At 48.8% G+C, this 14,589-nt stretch overlaps 1 protein-coding gene across 2 annotated transcripts in view; it reads right to left on the bottom strand.

Moving 5' to 3' along the window:
• EPHA3 (EPH receptor A3) overlaps positions 1-14,207 on the bottom strand; it is a 595,991-nt gene extending 581,784 nt beyond the window's left edge. For both annotated transcript variants that reach the window (XM_073584429.1, XM_073584428.1), the window contains exon 1: positions 14,011-14,207. In XM_073584429.1, the coding sequence (XP_073440530.1) occupies positions 14,011-14,104 (94 nt within the window). In that variant the 5' untranslated portion in view covers positions 14,105-14,207. The remainder of the gene's footprint in view (positions 1-14,010) is intronic.
• Between the last annotated feature and the right edge of the window lie 382 nt (positions 14,208-14,589).

The following is a 14,589-nucleotide window of genomic DNA, read 5'->3' on the forward strand; positions in this document are numbered from 1 at the left end:
GGGGTTATGCCATGATGTGGGCGGGATTAAACAGTGATGTGAGTGTGGTTAACAAGTGATGCGAGTGGAATTATACAGTGATGTGAGCAGGATTAAACAGTGACAGCTTACTGTCAATATGCAGTGTACACAGAAAACAGCCAACCAGCAATATGAGTGGGGTTATACAGTGATGCGGGTTGGGGTTATACAGTGATGCGGGTTGGGGTTATACAGTGATGCGGGTTGGGGCGTACACAGTGATGCGGGTTGGGGCGTACACAGTGATGCGGGTTGGGGCGTACACAGTGATGCGGGTGGGGGTTATACAGTGATGCGGGTGGGGGTTATACAGTGATGCGGGTGGGGGTTATACAGTGATGCGGGTTGGGGCTATACAGTGATGCGGGTTGGGGCGTACACAGTGATGCGGGTGGGGGTTATACAGTGATGCGGGTGGGGGCGTACACAGTGATGCGGGTGGGGGCGTACACAGTGATGCGGGTTGGGGGTTATACAGTGATGCGGGTTGGGGCTATACAGTGATGCGGGTTGGGGTTATACAGTGATATGGGTAGGGTTATACAGTGATGCGGGTGGGGGCGTACACAGTGATGCGGGTGGGGGCGTACACAGTGATGCGGGTGGGGGCGTACACAGTGATGCGGGTGGGGGCGTACACAGTGATGCGGGTGGGGGCGTACACAGTGATGCGGGTGGGGGCGTACACAGTGATGCGGGTGGGGGCGTACACAGTGATGCGGGTGGGGGCGTACACAGTGATGCGGGTGGGGGCGTACACAGTGATGCGGGTGGGGGAGTACACAGTGATGCGGGTGGGGGAGTACACAGTGATGCGGGTGGGGGCGTACACAGTGATGCGGGTGGGGGCGTACACAGTGATGCGGGTGGGGGCGTACACAGTGATGCGGGTGGGGCGTACACAGTGATGCGGGTGGGGGGCGTACACAGTGATGTGGGTGGGGGCGTACACAGTGATGCAGGTGGGGGCGTGCAAAGTGATGCGGGTGGGGGCGTGCAAAGTGATGCAGGTAGGGGTTATACAGTGATGCGGGTGGGGGTTATACAGTGATGCGGGTGGGGGCGTACACAGTGATGCGGGTGGGGGCGTACACAGTGATGCGGGTGAGGGTTATACAGTGATGCGGGTGGGGGCGTACACAGTGATGCGGGTGGAGGTTATACAGTGATGCGGGTGGGGGCGTACACAGTGATGTGGGTGGGGGTTATACAGTGATGCGGGTGGGGGCATACACAGTGATGCGGGTGGGGGTTATACAGTGATGCGGGTGGGGGCGTACACAGTGATGCGGGTGTGGGCGTACACAGTGATGCGGGTGAGGGTTATACAGTGATGCGGGTGGGGGCGTACACAGTGATGCGGGTGGAGGTTATACAGTGATGCGGGTGGGGGCGTACACAGTGATGCGGGTGAGGGTTATACAGTGATGCGGGTGGGGGCGTACACAGTGATGCAGGTGGAGGTTATACAGTGATGTGGGTGGGGGCGTACACAGTGATGCGGGTGGGGGTTATACAGTGATGTGGGTTGGGGCGTCCACAGTGATGCGGGTTGGGGTTATACAGTGATGCGGGTGGGGGTTATACAGTGATGTGGGTTGGGGCGTCCACAGTGATGCGGGTTGGGGTTATACAGTGATGCGGGTGGGGGTTATACAGTGATGCGGGTTGGGGGTTATACAGTGATGCGGGTTGGGGTTATACAGTGATGCGGGTTGGGGTTATACAGTGATGCGGGTTGGGGTTATACAGTGATGCGGGTTGGGGTTATACAGTGATGCGGGTTGGGGTTATACAGTGATGCGGGTTGGGGTTATACAGTGATGCGGGTGGGGGCGTACACAGTGATGTGGGTGGGGGTTATACAGTGATGCGGGTGGGGGTTATACAGTGATGTGGGTGGGGGCGTACACAGTGATGCAGGTGGGGGTTATACAGTGATGCGGGTTGGGGTTATACAGTGATGCGGGTTGGGGTTATACAGTGATGCGGGTTGGGGTTATACAGTGATGTGGGTGGGGGCGTACACAGTGATGTGGGTGGGGGTTATACAGTGATGCGGGTGGGGGTTATACAGTGATGTGGGTGGGGGCGTACACAGTGATGCGGGTGGGGGCGTACACAGTGATGCGGGTGGAGGTTATACAGTGATGCGGGTGGGGGCGTACACAGTGATGCGGGTGAGGGTTATACAGTGATGCGGGTGGGGGCGTACACAGTGATGCGGGTGGAGGTTATACAGTGATGTGGGTGGGGGCGTACACAGTGATGCGGGTGGGGGTTATACAGTGATGTGGGTTGGGGCGTCCACAGTGATGCGGGTTGGGGTTATACAGTGATGCGGGTGGGGGTTATACAGTGATGTGGGTTGGGGCGTCCACAGTGATGCGGGTTGGGGTTATACAGTGATGCGGGTGGGGGTTATACAGTGATGCGGGTTGGGGGTTATACAGTGATGTGGGTTGGGGTTATACAGTGATGCGGGTTGGGGTTATACAGTGATGCGGGTTGGGGTTATACAGTGATGCGGGTTGGGGTTATACAGTGATGCGGGTGGGGGCGTACACAGTGATGTGGGTGGGGGTTATACAGTGATGCGGGTGGGGGTTATACAGTGATGTGGGTGGGGGCGTACACAGTGATGCAGGTGGGGGTTATACAGTGATGCGGGTTGGGGTTATACAGTGATGCGGGTTGGGGTTATACAGTGATGTGGGTGGGGGCGTACACAGTGATGCGGGTGGGGGTTATACAGTGATGCGGGTGGGGGTTATACAGTGATGTGGGTGGGGGCGTACACAGTGATGCGGGTGGGGGTTATACAGTGATGCGGGCGGGGGTTATACAGTGATGTGGGTGGGGGCGTACACAGTGATGCAGGTGGGGGCGTACACAGTGATGCGGGTGGGGGCGTACACAGTGATGCGGGTGGGGGTTATACACAGTGATGCGGGTGGGGGCGTACACAGTGATGCGGGTGGGGGCGTACACAGTGATGCGGGTGGGGGCGTACACAGTGATGCGGGTGGGGGCGTACACAGTGATGCGGGTGGGGGCGTACACAGTGATGCGGGTGGGGGCGTACACAGTGATGCGGGTGGGGGCGTACACAGTGATGCGGGTGGGGGCGTACACAGTGATGCGGGTGGGGGCGTACACAGTGATGCGGGTGGGGGCGTACACAGTGATGCGGGTGGGGGCGTACACAGTGATGCGGGTGGGGGTTATACAGTGATGCGGGTGGGGGTTATACAGTGATGCGGGTGGGGGCGTACAGGGGTTAAACAGTCATGTGAACGGGGTTACACAGTGATGTGGGCGGGGTTACACAGTTATGTGGGCGGGGTTACACAGTGATGTGGGCGGGGTTACACAGTGTTGTGGGAAGGGTTATACAGGGCACAACATTCAGATAACTGCTACATCTGCATCAAAGAAAATTTATATCACAAGTGCTACAGTGACACATCGCTGGAATCAGGGTCTCTGCCTCTACATTCTGCTGCTCTCATATTACACAGCAAAGAGCTGCTCACAGGTTCCCTTTAAAAGTGTAAAACCCCATGTACCCCACTTAGTATACAGTGCACCCTAAACAGCCTCGCTGCGCTCATCCATTATCAGACTGTGAGCTGTAGAGAGGCGAGCGTCCTCCACTCCCCTTACTGTACCTATACGGCATTGTTACGCTATATGATGTCAGAAGAACGTACAGCACAAGGGAAGATACTGGACCGATCCTATAAATAAAGAGGTATAATAATATAAAGTAATCTTTGTGTTAAGAGATGAGAGCGTTACGTCTCTGATAATAATATATTCACATATGGATATATATGGGATATAGCTTTATTGTTTGTTAGTAACATAATGCTGTAGGTTTTCCTGCAGTCCTATGTAAAACTACAGATAACACTCTGCTACATGGGAATGACTCCTGTCGTACTTTTCTCTTTGGACTGATAGGTAACGCGTTCAGCTCTGCAACATCTGATGATATTGTCCTGTATTTACACTAAATCCTTTACATTGTAGATTACGGCAATGACATCGGCCATATATCGTCTTCTTCATCTACCTTCCCCCTCGCAAACACAATATTATCGGAACAATCCAGGCTGTCAGAGAAGCTTAAATACATTTTCGGATAATCCTGTTAATGACTTGGGTCAAAAGTTAACTGTTAACGACGATCAACAAGGGGAAATGGATGCCCTTAAGCAGACAGACCCGCAGAAACACAACGACTGCTATATACTCTGTATACACCGGAGCGCTCAGAACAAGGGCTTTGTGCGATTCCTTTGGATATTCCCTGCCTTGCTTTTTCAGGGGCCAGAACGGGGCTTATCGCCATGATGCCCCCGTGTGGAGGAGGCTAAGAATTACTTAGGCCATAATACCATTTAGATGTAGCAGAGCTGAATTTGTCACTTACACCGCGGTTCTGTAATAAGAGAGACCAAAGGAATTACATAGTACCGACCTAGAGTGCGAAACTCTGCACTGCCAGACTCGGCTCTGCTACATCTGTGTTATGTATATCTGTTAGCATTAATAGGATGTTCAGGAGAATAGCGTCACATCGTTATAGCAAACCTACAACAGAAATCCAGGCCTCATTCAGACGTGCGGTTTTCTCATATGTGTTGTATGCGTGTTTCTTACAGATGCAGCACACACGCATTATCGTCGATGGCTATGCCGATCACGTGGGTGCAGATACGTGTCCATTTTTAACCGGTTAAACTCATCCAAAGTGTCTTTGAAAGAACACGGCACCCGTGTGTCATCTGGGCGCTGTCCGTTTTTTACTTTCAATATTAAAAATGTTCGGTTCTTTTCTGATAAAGAAAACAGCCGTGTGAAGGGGGCTTTATTATACACGTACTGTAGGGTCGGTGGTGGGGTGCCGAGCTGGGGGGGGGGTGGTCCTACTTTTGTACCGCGCAGAGATGATGACAGAGACACGATGAGGCAGATTCTGGGTGCAACAGGTCCAAGTTTATTTCATTACTTGCCGTCCGCCTGACGGCCTCCGCAGCACACCGCACGTTTCTTCACTTATCGGCCCTCCGTTTCCAGAGCCGTTTACACACCGTACTTTTACAATAAGGACGTACATATGCGTACTGTCCCTCCTTCACTTGTTCGACGCTCCTGCCAGGTCCGCCACTGTGGCCGCCCTAGGCCCAATAACCAACAGCGCTTTCACTGGTCAGTCGTCGTGTCAAATACGGTATATGGCACTCACTGCCTCGTCTCTTCTGCGGTATCTTTCTGTCAGGACCACCCCCTGACGTTTCCCTCTCCTCAGTCCCCTTGGTCGGATTCTCCTCAGGACACACAGACTGGCGAAGTCCTCCTGTCACCTGGGCTCCCCCTGGGGACTGGAACCTTCTGGAACCCTCCCTCAGTATTTATAACTTCCCCGGTTCCTTGAAACTGTCACTAACTGTCACCACGCCCCCCATGACCAACGGTTTCTAAAGCCCTAAGCTGCTGTAAAGTCCTTTGCTCACACTCCACCCTGCCATCTAATGGTCATCCCAAGGTACTGCACGTCCACTACACTTTCCTAGTTGTTTCCCCACTGTAATCACTGACTCCTACCTACACTGTGCAAACCTATCTTTCTTCACTCTGACTAGTCCGTCCGTCCGTCAGGTCACCTTCCCTACAGTACTATACACTGGTTTTACCAGCAATGATTCGTAATTAGATGGAAATTAAGCGTAATTACTGGGAATTTTAGATTTTCTTTCCAAAGACATTCATTACAGAATATCCAATGTACAGATACTGCAGTATGGAGATTATCCGGCACAATGCATCCTTCTATGAAATGCTTTCCCTTGGACGTGTATTATAGCACAGAGAAGATAGCACACTCAGCTCTGCTACATATTTAGTCATATAATGAGGAATCATCTAGATTTGTTTGTTTTTTTCCCATTTGAGAAAAAAAAATTGACGACTGAATCTGATTTTAATACATTTTTGGTCTGGGCTTGTTCACACGGCCGTATTTTCGGCCCGAGTGCTGTCTGTGAAATAAAACGGACAGCGATGCTTTCTGTCTGCCATAAGTTGGATGTGACTCGCCCATTCAAGTCTACGGGAGCCTGAGAAGAATATCGAACGCCATACGGAGCCACAGTATAATATCTGATTTTTACGGATACATTGCAATTCTTTAACAGAGGAAACTGTAAAGGGTTAATAGCTACTGTACAAAAACGGAAGGTATACGGATTACAAGTGGGGGGGGACCGACTTTTGTGGATGAAACTCTGAGAGGCTCATTTTTCTCTTATCCACAGGGGCCATTCAGACATTAGTGATTTTTTTATTATTTTTTTTACATTAAGAAGTGAACATCGGTGTTTGGGATCAGAATTTCATCAGGGTTGGAGCAGATTTTCATTAGTTTTTCTCATATGCTAAAGAGAAAACATCTATTGGAGATTTCTGAACCTTCTCCTATCAGTCGGACCGAACAAAGATGGCGCCTGAGGGATGTCCAAATGTTCATAAAAAGCATGGGCAAGTGACTCGGATCAAAATCAACAAGTGTCTGTGATTCTGAGTGGACGCTCGGTCTGTAGTAACACACGGGTATGTGAGCAGCGCCATAGACTATATTCTTTTGCACGTGGATTTCTAATAAGGTTTAAACCGAGGAGAACGGAGAGACGACTTTCTCCTGTGGACAGACTATAAGGCCACCGTCACACATTCAGTATTTGGTCAGTTTTTTACCTCAGTATTTGTAATCCAAAACCAGGAGTGGGTGATAAACACAGAAGCAGTGACGTGTTTCTATTACACTTTTCCTCTGATTGTCCCACTCCTGCTTTTGTCCTACAAATACTGAGGTAAAAAACTCACCAAATACTGACCGTGAACTAAGAGGTACGAGTCCTATCTGTAAAAAACAAGGATCGATCACGTACGAGACAAAGGGACGTCTGAATGAGTCATAAGGCAGTGAAAAGTGACCGCACGGATGCTTCACTGACCCATTGGTTTGAAAAGGAAAATTTGATCCATGACTCAAATCACAAAATGGACGTGTCTCCTACACTCAGGCAGCACGGATTTGTGAACGGCTCCATAGACTATCATGGGCAGTGAAAACTAGGCATCCGATGGGGAAATTCACAGAACAGAAACACTAAGGTCATTTTCACAGGGCAGTATCATGGTCAGTACATGTAGGCCCGAACCGGGGACCCAAACCGGGGATGGCCATTTGACACAACTCATCCTGATCTGACAATTCAGTATCTGTGAGTTTCTTTTGGTAAACTTTGCTTAATCTCAGCATACATTACTATCATGGCACCCGGCCAAGAGCAGCTTCAGCTCTGCTACATCTCTGTAGACGTAAGGAGGCGATTCTTTATCCAACCGAAACAAATAATAAAGAAATCATTTTATAAACAGTCCTATCTGAGCCAAACGTCCCATTGTCTCTTCCAGGCACCATGATAATCCATTAAATGACATTATATTACTATAGAAAATTACTAACGGCACATTGGATAACGCAAACTCCGCTCTGCTACACTTCTGTATATGTATTAGGCTATGTGCACGTTACAGATTTTGCTGCGGATTTTTCCACGCGGATTTTGCTAAACCCACAGGTAAAATGACCTGCGTTTTACTGCGGATTTTCTACAGATTTTGTGCGGATTTCCCCTGCGTTTTTACACCTGGGGATTCCTATAACGGAGCAGGTGTAACAACGATGCGGAATCCACACAAATAATTGACATGCTGCGGATTACATTGAAAATAATGGTACTGTACACCGCAGGAGAACCTGCTGCGGATCCGCAGGGCCAAATCTGCTGCGGATCCGCACCAGAATCCACAACGTGTGCACAGACCCTTACATGTCTTACAATAACATATGTGCTGTATTAAATAATACTCCTAAAGAAGCTGCGATCACCAGGCCAATAGACAGAAGAAGTCAATTTATCGCTAAATAAGTGACTGTCCAGGGAACAATGGTGGCCGGTGGGAGGTATGATGTGTTTTTAAGCCGTGAGAATAGCACTGAGGTCCATCTGTTCTGACAGCAATTGCACTTTATTGGGGGCGTCTGTTGCCCGCAGTCAAGTTAGGAGTGTGGCTTTCATTCCCTTTTCATTTACCAATTCAGTGTAAATGGAATAGGCTGCCCACTCTGCTTAGCTGAGACGGGCAGAGAGGAGGCACGACGGGCAGAAAGGGCAGAGAGTAGGTAGGACGCAGAGAGGAGACAGGACCGGCAGAGAGGAGACAGGACAGACAGTAGGATGGGCAGAGAGGAGGCAGGAAGGGCAGAGGAGGCATGACAGGCAAAGAGGAGGCAGGACGGGCAGAGAGGAGGTAGGATGGGCAGAGGGTAGGCAGGACGGGCAGAGAGGAGACAGGAAGGATAGGCAGAGAGGAGACAGGATGGGCAGAGAGGAGGCAGGAAGGGCAGAGAGGAGACAGGAAGGATAGGCAGAGAGGAGACAGGATGGGCAGAGAGGAGGCAGGACGGGCAGAGAGGAGGTAGGATGGGCAGAGAGGAGGCAGGACGGGCAGATGGTAGGCAGGACGGGCAGAGAGGAGTCAGGAAGGATAGGCAGAGAGGAGACAGGATGGGCAGAGAGGAAGCAGGAAGGGCAGAGAGGAGGCAGGAAGGGCAGAGAGGAGGCAGGAAGGGCAGAGAGGAGAGAGGATGCGCAGAGAGGAGACAGGACGGGCAGAGAGGAGACAGGACGGGCAGAGAGGAGACAGGACGGGCAGAAAGGGCAGAGAGTAGGTAGGACGCAGAGAGGAGACAGGACCGGCAGAGAGGAGACAGGACAGACAGTAGGATGGGCAGAGAGGAGGCAGGAAGGGCAGAGGAGGCATGACAGGCAAAGAGGAGGCAGGACGGGCAGAGAGGAGGCAGGACGGGCAGAAAGGAGGCAGGATGGGCAGAGAGGAGTCAGGATGGGAAGAGAGGAGTCAGGAAGGATAGGCAGAGAGGAGACAGGATGGGCAGAGAGGAGGCAGGAAGGGCAGAGAGGAGGCAGGACGGGCAGAGAGGAGGTAGGAAGGGCAGAGAGGAGGCAGGACGGGCAGAGGGTAGGCAGGAAGAGCAGAGAGGAGTCAGGAAGGATAGGCAGAGAGGAGGCAGGAAGGGCAGAGAGGAGGCAGGACGGGCAGAGAGGAGGCAGGACGGGCAGAGAGGAGGCAGGACGGGCAGAGAGGAGGCAGGACGGGCAGAGAGGAGGCAGGACGGGCAGAGAGGAGGTAGGATGGGCAGAGAGGAGGCAGGACGGGCAGATGGTAGGCAGAAAGAGCAGAGAGGAGTCAGGAAGGATAGGCAGAGAGGAGACAGGATGGGCAGAGAGGAGGCAGGAAGGGCAGAGAGGAGGCAGGAAGGGCAGAGAGGAGGCAGGAAGGGCAGAGAGGAGGCAGGAAGGGCAGAGAGGAGAGAGGATGCGCAGAGGGTAGGCAGGAAGAGCAGAGAGGAGGTAGGAAGGATAGGCAGAGAGGAGACAGGACAGGCAGAGAGGAGACAGGACGGGCAGAGAGGAGACAGGACGGGCAGAGAGGAGACAGGACGGGCAGAGAGGAGACAGGACGGGCAGAGAGGAGACAGGACGGGCAGAGGGTAGGCAGGAAGAGCAGAGAGGAGGCAGGACGGATAGGCAGAGAGGAGACAGGACGGGCAGAGAGGAGACAGGACGGGCAGAGAGGAGACAGGACGGGCAGAGAGGAGACAGGACGGGCAGAGAGGAGACAGGACGGGCAGAGAGGAGACAGGACGGGCAGAGAGTAGGCAGGATGGGCAGAGAGGAGAGAGGATGTGCAGAGGGTAGGCAGGAAGAGCAGAGAGGAGGCAGGACGGATAGGCAGAGAGGAGACAGGACGGGCAGAGAGGAGACAGGACGGGCAGAGAGGAGACAGGACGGGCAGAGAGGAGACAGAAAGGGGAAGAGAAGAGGCAGGAAGGGCAGAGAGGAGGGGGAGAGTTACACTCACTGTAGTCTGCTTGGATTAATGATCTGGGCATTATGAGTGAATTTAATAAATGGACACATAATATGAGGTCAAAGTGACGTCTCTTACTAGTAAAGAACAGAACAATCTATTCCTCACATATACGGAATACACACCAATGTTGCATTTGTGGTTAAATAGTGGTAGAGATATAGTAGGGCTGAGTTTGTCACTTGACACCATCTATTTCTAAATTGCAATGTGTTTTCTCCATTTTTCCATAGGAAAGTAGTAAACCCATTACATTACTTTAAGTAAGTTGGGGGGGGGGGGGCTTGTGGTTTACAAAAGAAGGCGAAAATGGAAAACCGAGCTCTGCTACGTGTTTATGTATGAAAGCAAAAAAGCGAGTTTTATACGCTATCATATGTATGCAATAATGTACACGCCGTACTATATGTGTGCAGCATCATACATACTTGTATTGTAGGAAAGTTTGTCAGATGTAGCAGAGCTAAGTAAAAGCTGTAACACAGCTCGTCAAGCCATAACGAGGCACATAATAAGCCTGCAAGAAAAGCAGCTACATGTATGGTACGCCGACTGCATCGTCTCAACTCACTGTTTAATAGTGAAGTCTAAAAGAAACTAAATGACAAAGCCAGCTCTGCTATATCTGTTTGTAAACTACTGATTGCGCAACATGATGTTTACTCAATATTTGAGAAAAATCACATTATGTATTATTTCTCCATCGTCTATTTATTCAATATCTATTTATTCAATATCTCATTATCTAGTGAGTTCAAAAAAGCACTTGCTGAAATCTCTCATATCTATCTATCTCTCATATCTATCTATCTAATCCATTCATCCATCCATCTATCTCAAACTATATCTATAAAAGGAAGAAAAGAAAGGTCTTGGGTTGGGACCGAACTTTGCTGCTATATGGGCTAATAAAAGTCCACTTTTTGCACAGGTAATTGGAGTGCTGCCTGATTTTCTTTTTCATCCATCCTATGACCTGTTGAGAGCGGGTCTTGGAGGAGGCCTGGCACCTGACATCAAAATGATTTTGGTGCTGCTTTCATTTTTTTCCTATACGGTATCTATTCAGCAAAAATGGCAGCACTCCAGACGTGGGATAGTAAAAAAAACAAACCGTGGAGAATAGAGACCACAGTTTTATCCCCATCCCACTTCTGGTGTGTTGACAATTTTGCTGCTTGTTGGATATTGGGTCGATACCTTAATGCTTGCACGCTTTGCTAAATCTGTTTTGTAAACTGCTGCTTTTTTCTATTCATCTATCCATTCTTCTATCTATCAAATCAATCTATCTATCCATCCATCCTTCTATCTATCCCATATCTATCCATCCTTCTATCTATCCCATAGCTATCCATCCTTCTATCTATCAATCTAATATCTATCCATCCATCAATCTATCTAGCTATCTATTATCTATCATCTATCTAGCTGTTTTCTATCTATCTATCTATCTATCTATCTATCTATCTGTGTCATGTCTGCCTACCATCCATTCACACTCCATGTAGCCCATAAACCACTGTACAGACACGCTTGCAATGAATTTTTTTTTTACCAGGCAACTAACAAAAACATTAATCACAATTTCTCTACTTTTTGGCATCTAGCAGCACACAGGGTGGGGGAACCCTGCTAGAAACCTGCAAACCTCCATTAACATTCCAAGCAAAAATGCCCCTACTTCTAGTACCATGCAGCTCAGTGAGTCCAAAGGTGAAAAGTCTGTTTAGGATTTCCTGGAGAAGATTTTCCCCGGGAACCATTCGTCAGCACACTTTATGTATAAAATGTGCTAATATTTGACATTTTTGCCTTGGCTTTATCAGTGGTGAGCAGCGCTGTGCACAGTATCACAGGAGGGCACAATCCACCCAGGAATAATAGCTCAACTTAATTACAGAGGATTTACTCCTTCTCCAGTGTTTGCCTGGTAATTCCGCTGCTGCAGATAAAGCCTCACACAGGCTATCCCTGCTCTGTCCCTGCTTGCTATACTTTCAGATACTTTTAGGCAGATGCCTATTGAATGCAGAATAAAGAGTCACCAGAGGCGTCTTATAGAAGCAGCTATAGGCCGAGGTGAGAGTATTGTAATATTAATGGTGGATGTAGCAGAGTTAAACTGGTCATCTGTATGTTTTGTGCACAGTGATAAATCACCGAGCGAAGAGAACTGACAAATGACAACTTGGCTGTGCTGACAAATTGTTTTGGTACATGGGGATGTAGTAGAGATGAGTTTGTCAGGGCAGCTGAGCCCAGTGACATTTTGCACAACTGGTAGTGATATTTATTTAATCAATATTTATCCATTATGCTTGATTATATAGCACCAACATAATCTGCATCGCGGTACAGAGACTGTCATTACTCACTGTTCATTTTGGGGTTCACAATCTCAATCACCTAACAGTATGTCTTAGATCACATTGTATTCGCAGCGTTCTGCAGGACTTCACGCTAAGTTTACCTAAGTTTTTCTACACTCTAGAAATATCAAAATATCAATTTCATAACTGATTATATATCGTTTTGAAAAAGGATTTCACATCCGAAACGTTGCCATGCCATTGCGCATTAAAGTTCACCTTTTTATTTTTTTACTTTATGTGCTGTTTTCCTGTTTTTTGCTACTTATCCTGCTATGCCAATTGAACACTGGTTGGGGAAGCGTGCACTTCAATAAGGTATTGCTGTGGTGCTGTTCCAGTTTTTTCTTGATATATATGTATATGTATAGCTTTATCTTTATACCATATACTATATATACACATGTAAATATAAATACACACGCTATATGAATACATATATATATATATATATATATTACACAGACACAACTGTGTGCGTGCCAAGTACATTATATACTGTATATTTATCATGTAATGGAGCCAATAGGACACCGGAGTAAACGCCATATACCAGGCCACTATATAAAGCGTATACACACCAACACAGATCGCTTTTAACACAGCACTCCTTTCCATTCATGAATACATCAAGCATGATGGGAATTAATATCAATGGGAGAATACAGATGAAGAATGGACTGATATAGAAAAAGCGGAGATCGAAACTCATCAATGGAGTAGAGCCGAGGTTGTCAAGTGGCACAGCTTGTGTTGATATCACAAAGTGAGACTGTGCACAGGACACCAAGAAGAAGAAAAAGTGAAATAGATACAAACTTTATTTTGTTATTATTTGTTGTGGTTTACGTAATCTTGAAGTTACTGTATAAACTTCTAATAAAGCTCCTGACAGCTATGATCCGTGCACACATCACTGCACAGGCTGAACACTTGTAAAAACACAAAATTGCTTTAAAATGTAAAACTAAACGCACTAAAGACCTATCTACGTATCTTTATCTCTATATCTTATAGATGTCATATCTGTCTTTCTAATCGATATAATATTTATTATCTAAATACGTATGTGTATCTATGAATCTATCAATCTAGCTACAGTATATATCTATATACAGTATCTAATATCTATGAAATCTATAACTTTATCTATCTCATATCTAATCTATCTATTCCTGGATGCTACATGTAATCTCAGAGCCAACATTCATGATGAAGTGGCAGTCCAGCTGGAGCACCCTCCTGACTTCAGCCATGAGTTAGTTCGCCTGATATACCACAGAACACGCAGCAGTTCCCACTTGATGCCACACAATCAAATTATTTTGACTAAAAGTACTAAAAAACTCATTTAGGGGGATCACAAACTTACAAAAACAACAACAAACAAACAGCAGGAGAATCTATTCGTAGAGTGCAGAGGCAGCGCAGGCTGGGGCGCTGCTGTCCCTTTAAACAGTGGAGCCTTTGCAGCAGATGGACACATGTTGGGGTCTCTGCGTCCTGTGACCCCGGAGTTCTGGATACATTGGATCTAATGCTCTGGAAGGAGCAGAGGAGGCAGCAGAGGAGGCAGCAGGGTCTCTCTTACCTTCATTGGGAGGATGCGGGCTGACTTGTGCGGAGCAGCCGAGGAGGGACACAGAGGCCAGGAGGCAGAGGATGGAGCAGAGCTGACAATCCATTGTTGGCCAGTGCAGGGGCTGGAAGGCGCATATTACCTATCTCCAGCACTGAGGGCGATGTGACTCCAGCTCACAAGTTACCATGCTCTCCCAGCAGCCTGATGTCAAGTTTGACACTGGAGCTGAGGAGGAGCCTGCCGCCTGCTGCTGCTGCTGCTCCAGCCTCTGGGCCGCCCCGGGTCCTAGACTCTGCCCGCTAGCCTCCGGTGCCAGCTTGTAAAACCCGCTGCCAGCCAGGGTGAGGATGACTTCACCTGCGCTGCCGTCAGGAAATGAAACGAGCTGTTTATGGCTCCTGTGTCTTGCAGCGGTGCAGCTTGGCTTACCAATGCAGGGGAGCCAAAGGACAGAGGAATGAAGGGGTCAGGGAACTGATACCAGGGAGAGTTTACACTATGTCAGTAAAAGTGGAATAGGTACGTGTGCCCCTACACATAGGACTGTAGCTGTGTGCACACGCTGCGGATTTTGCCGCGGTTCCGCAG

The sequence above is a fragment of the Dendrobates tinctorius genome, unplaced genomic scaffold (genome assembly GCF_039654945.1).
Source record: "Dendrobates tinctorius isolate UK_male_01 unplaced genomic scaffold, ASM3965494v1 ptg000084l, whole genome shotgun sequence".
NCBI classification, from domain to species: domain Eukaryota; kingdom Metazoa; phylum Chordata; class Amphibia; order Anura; family Dendrobatidae; genus Dendrobates; species Dendrobates tinctorius.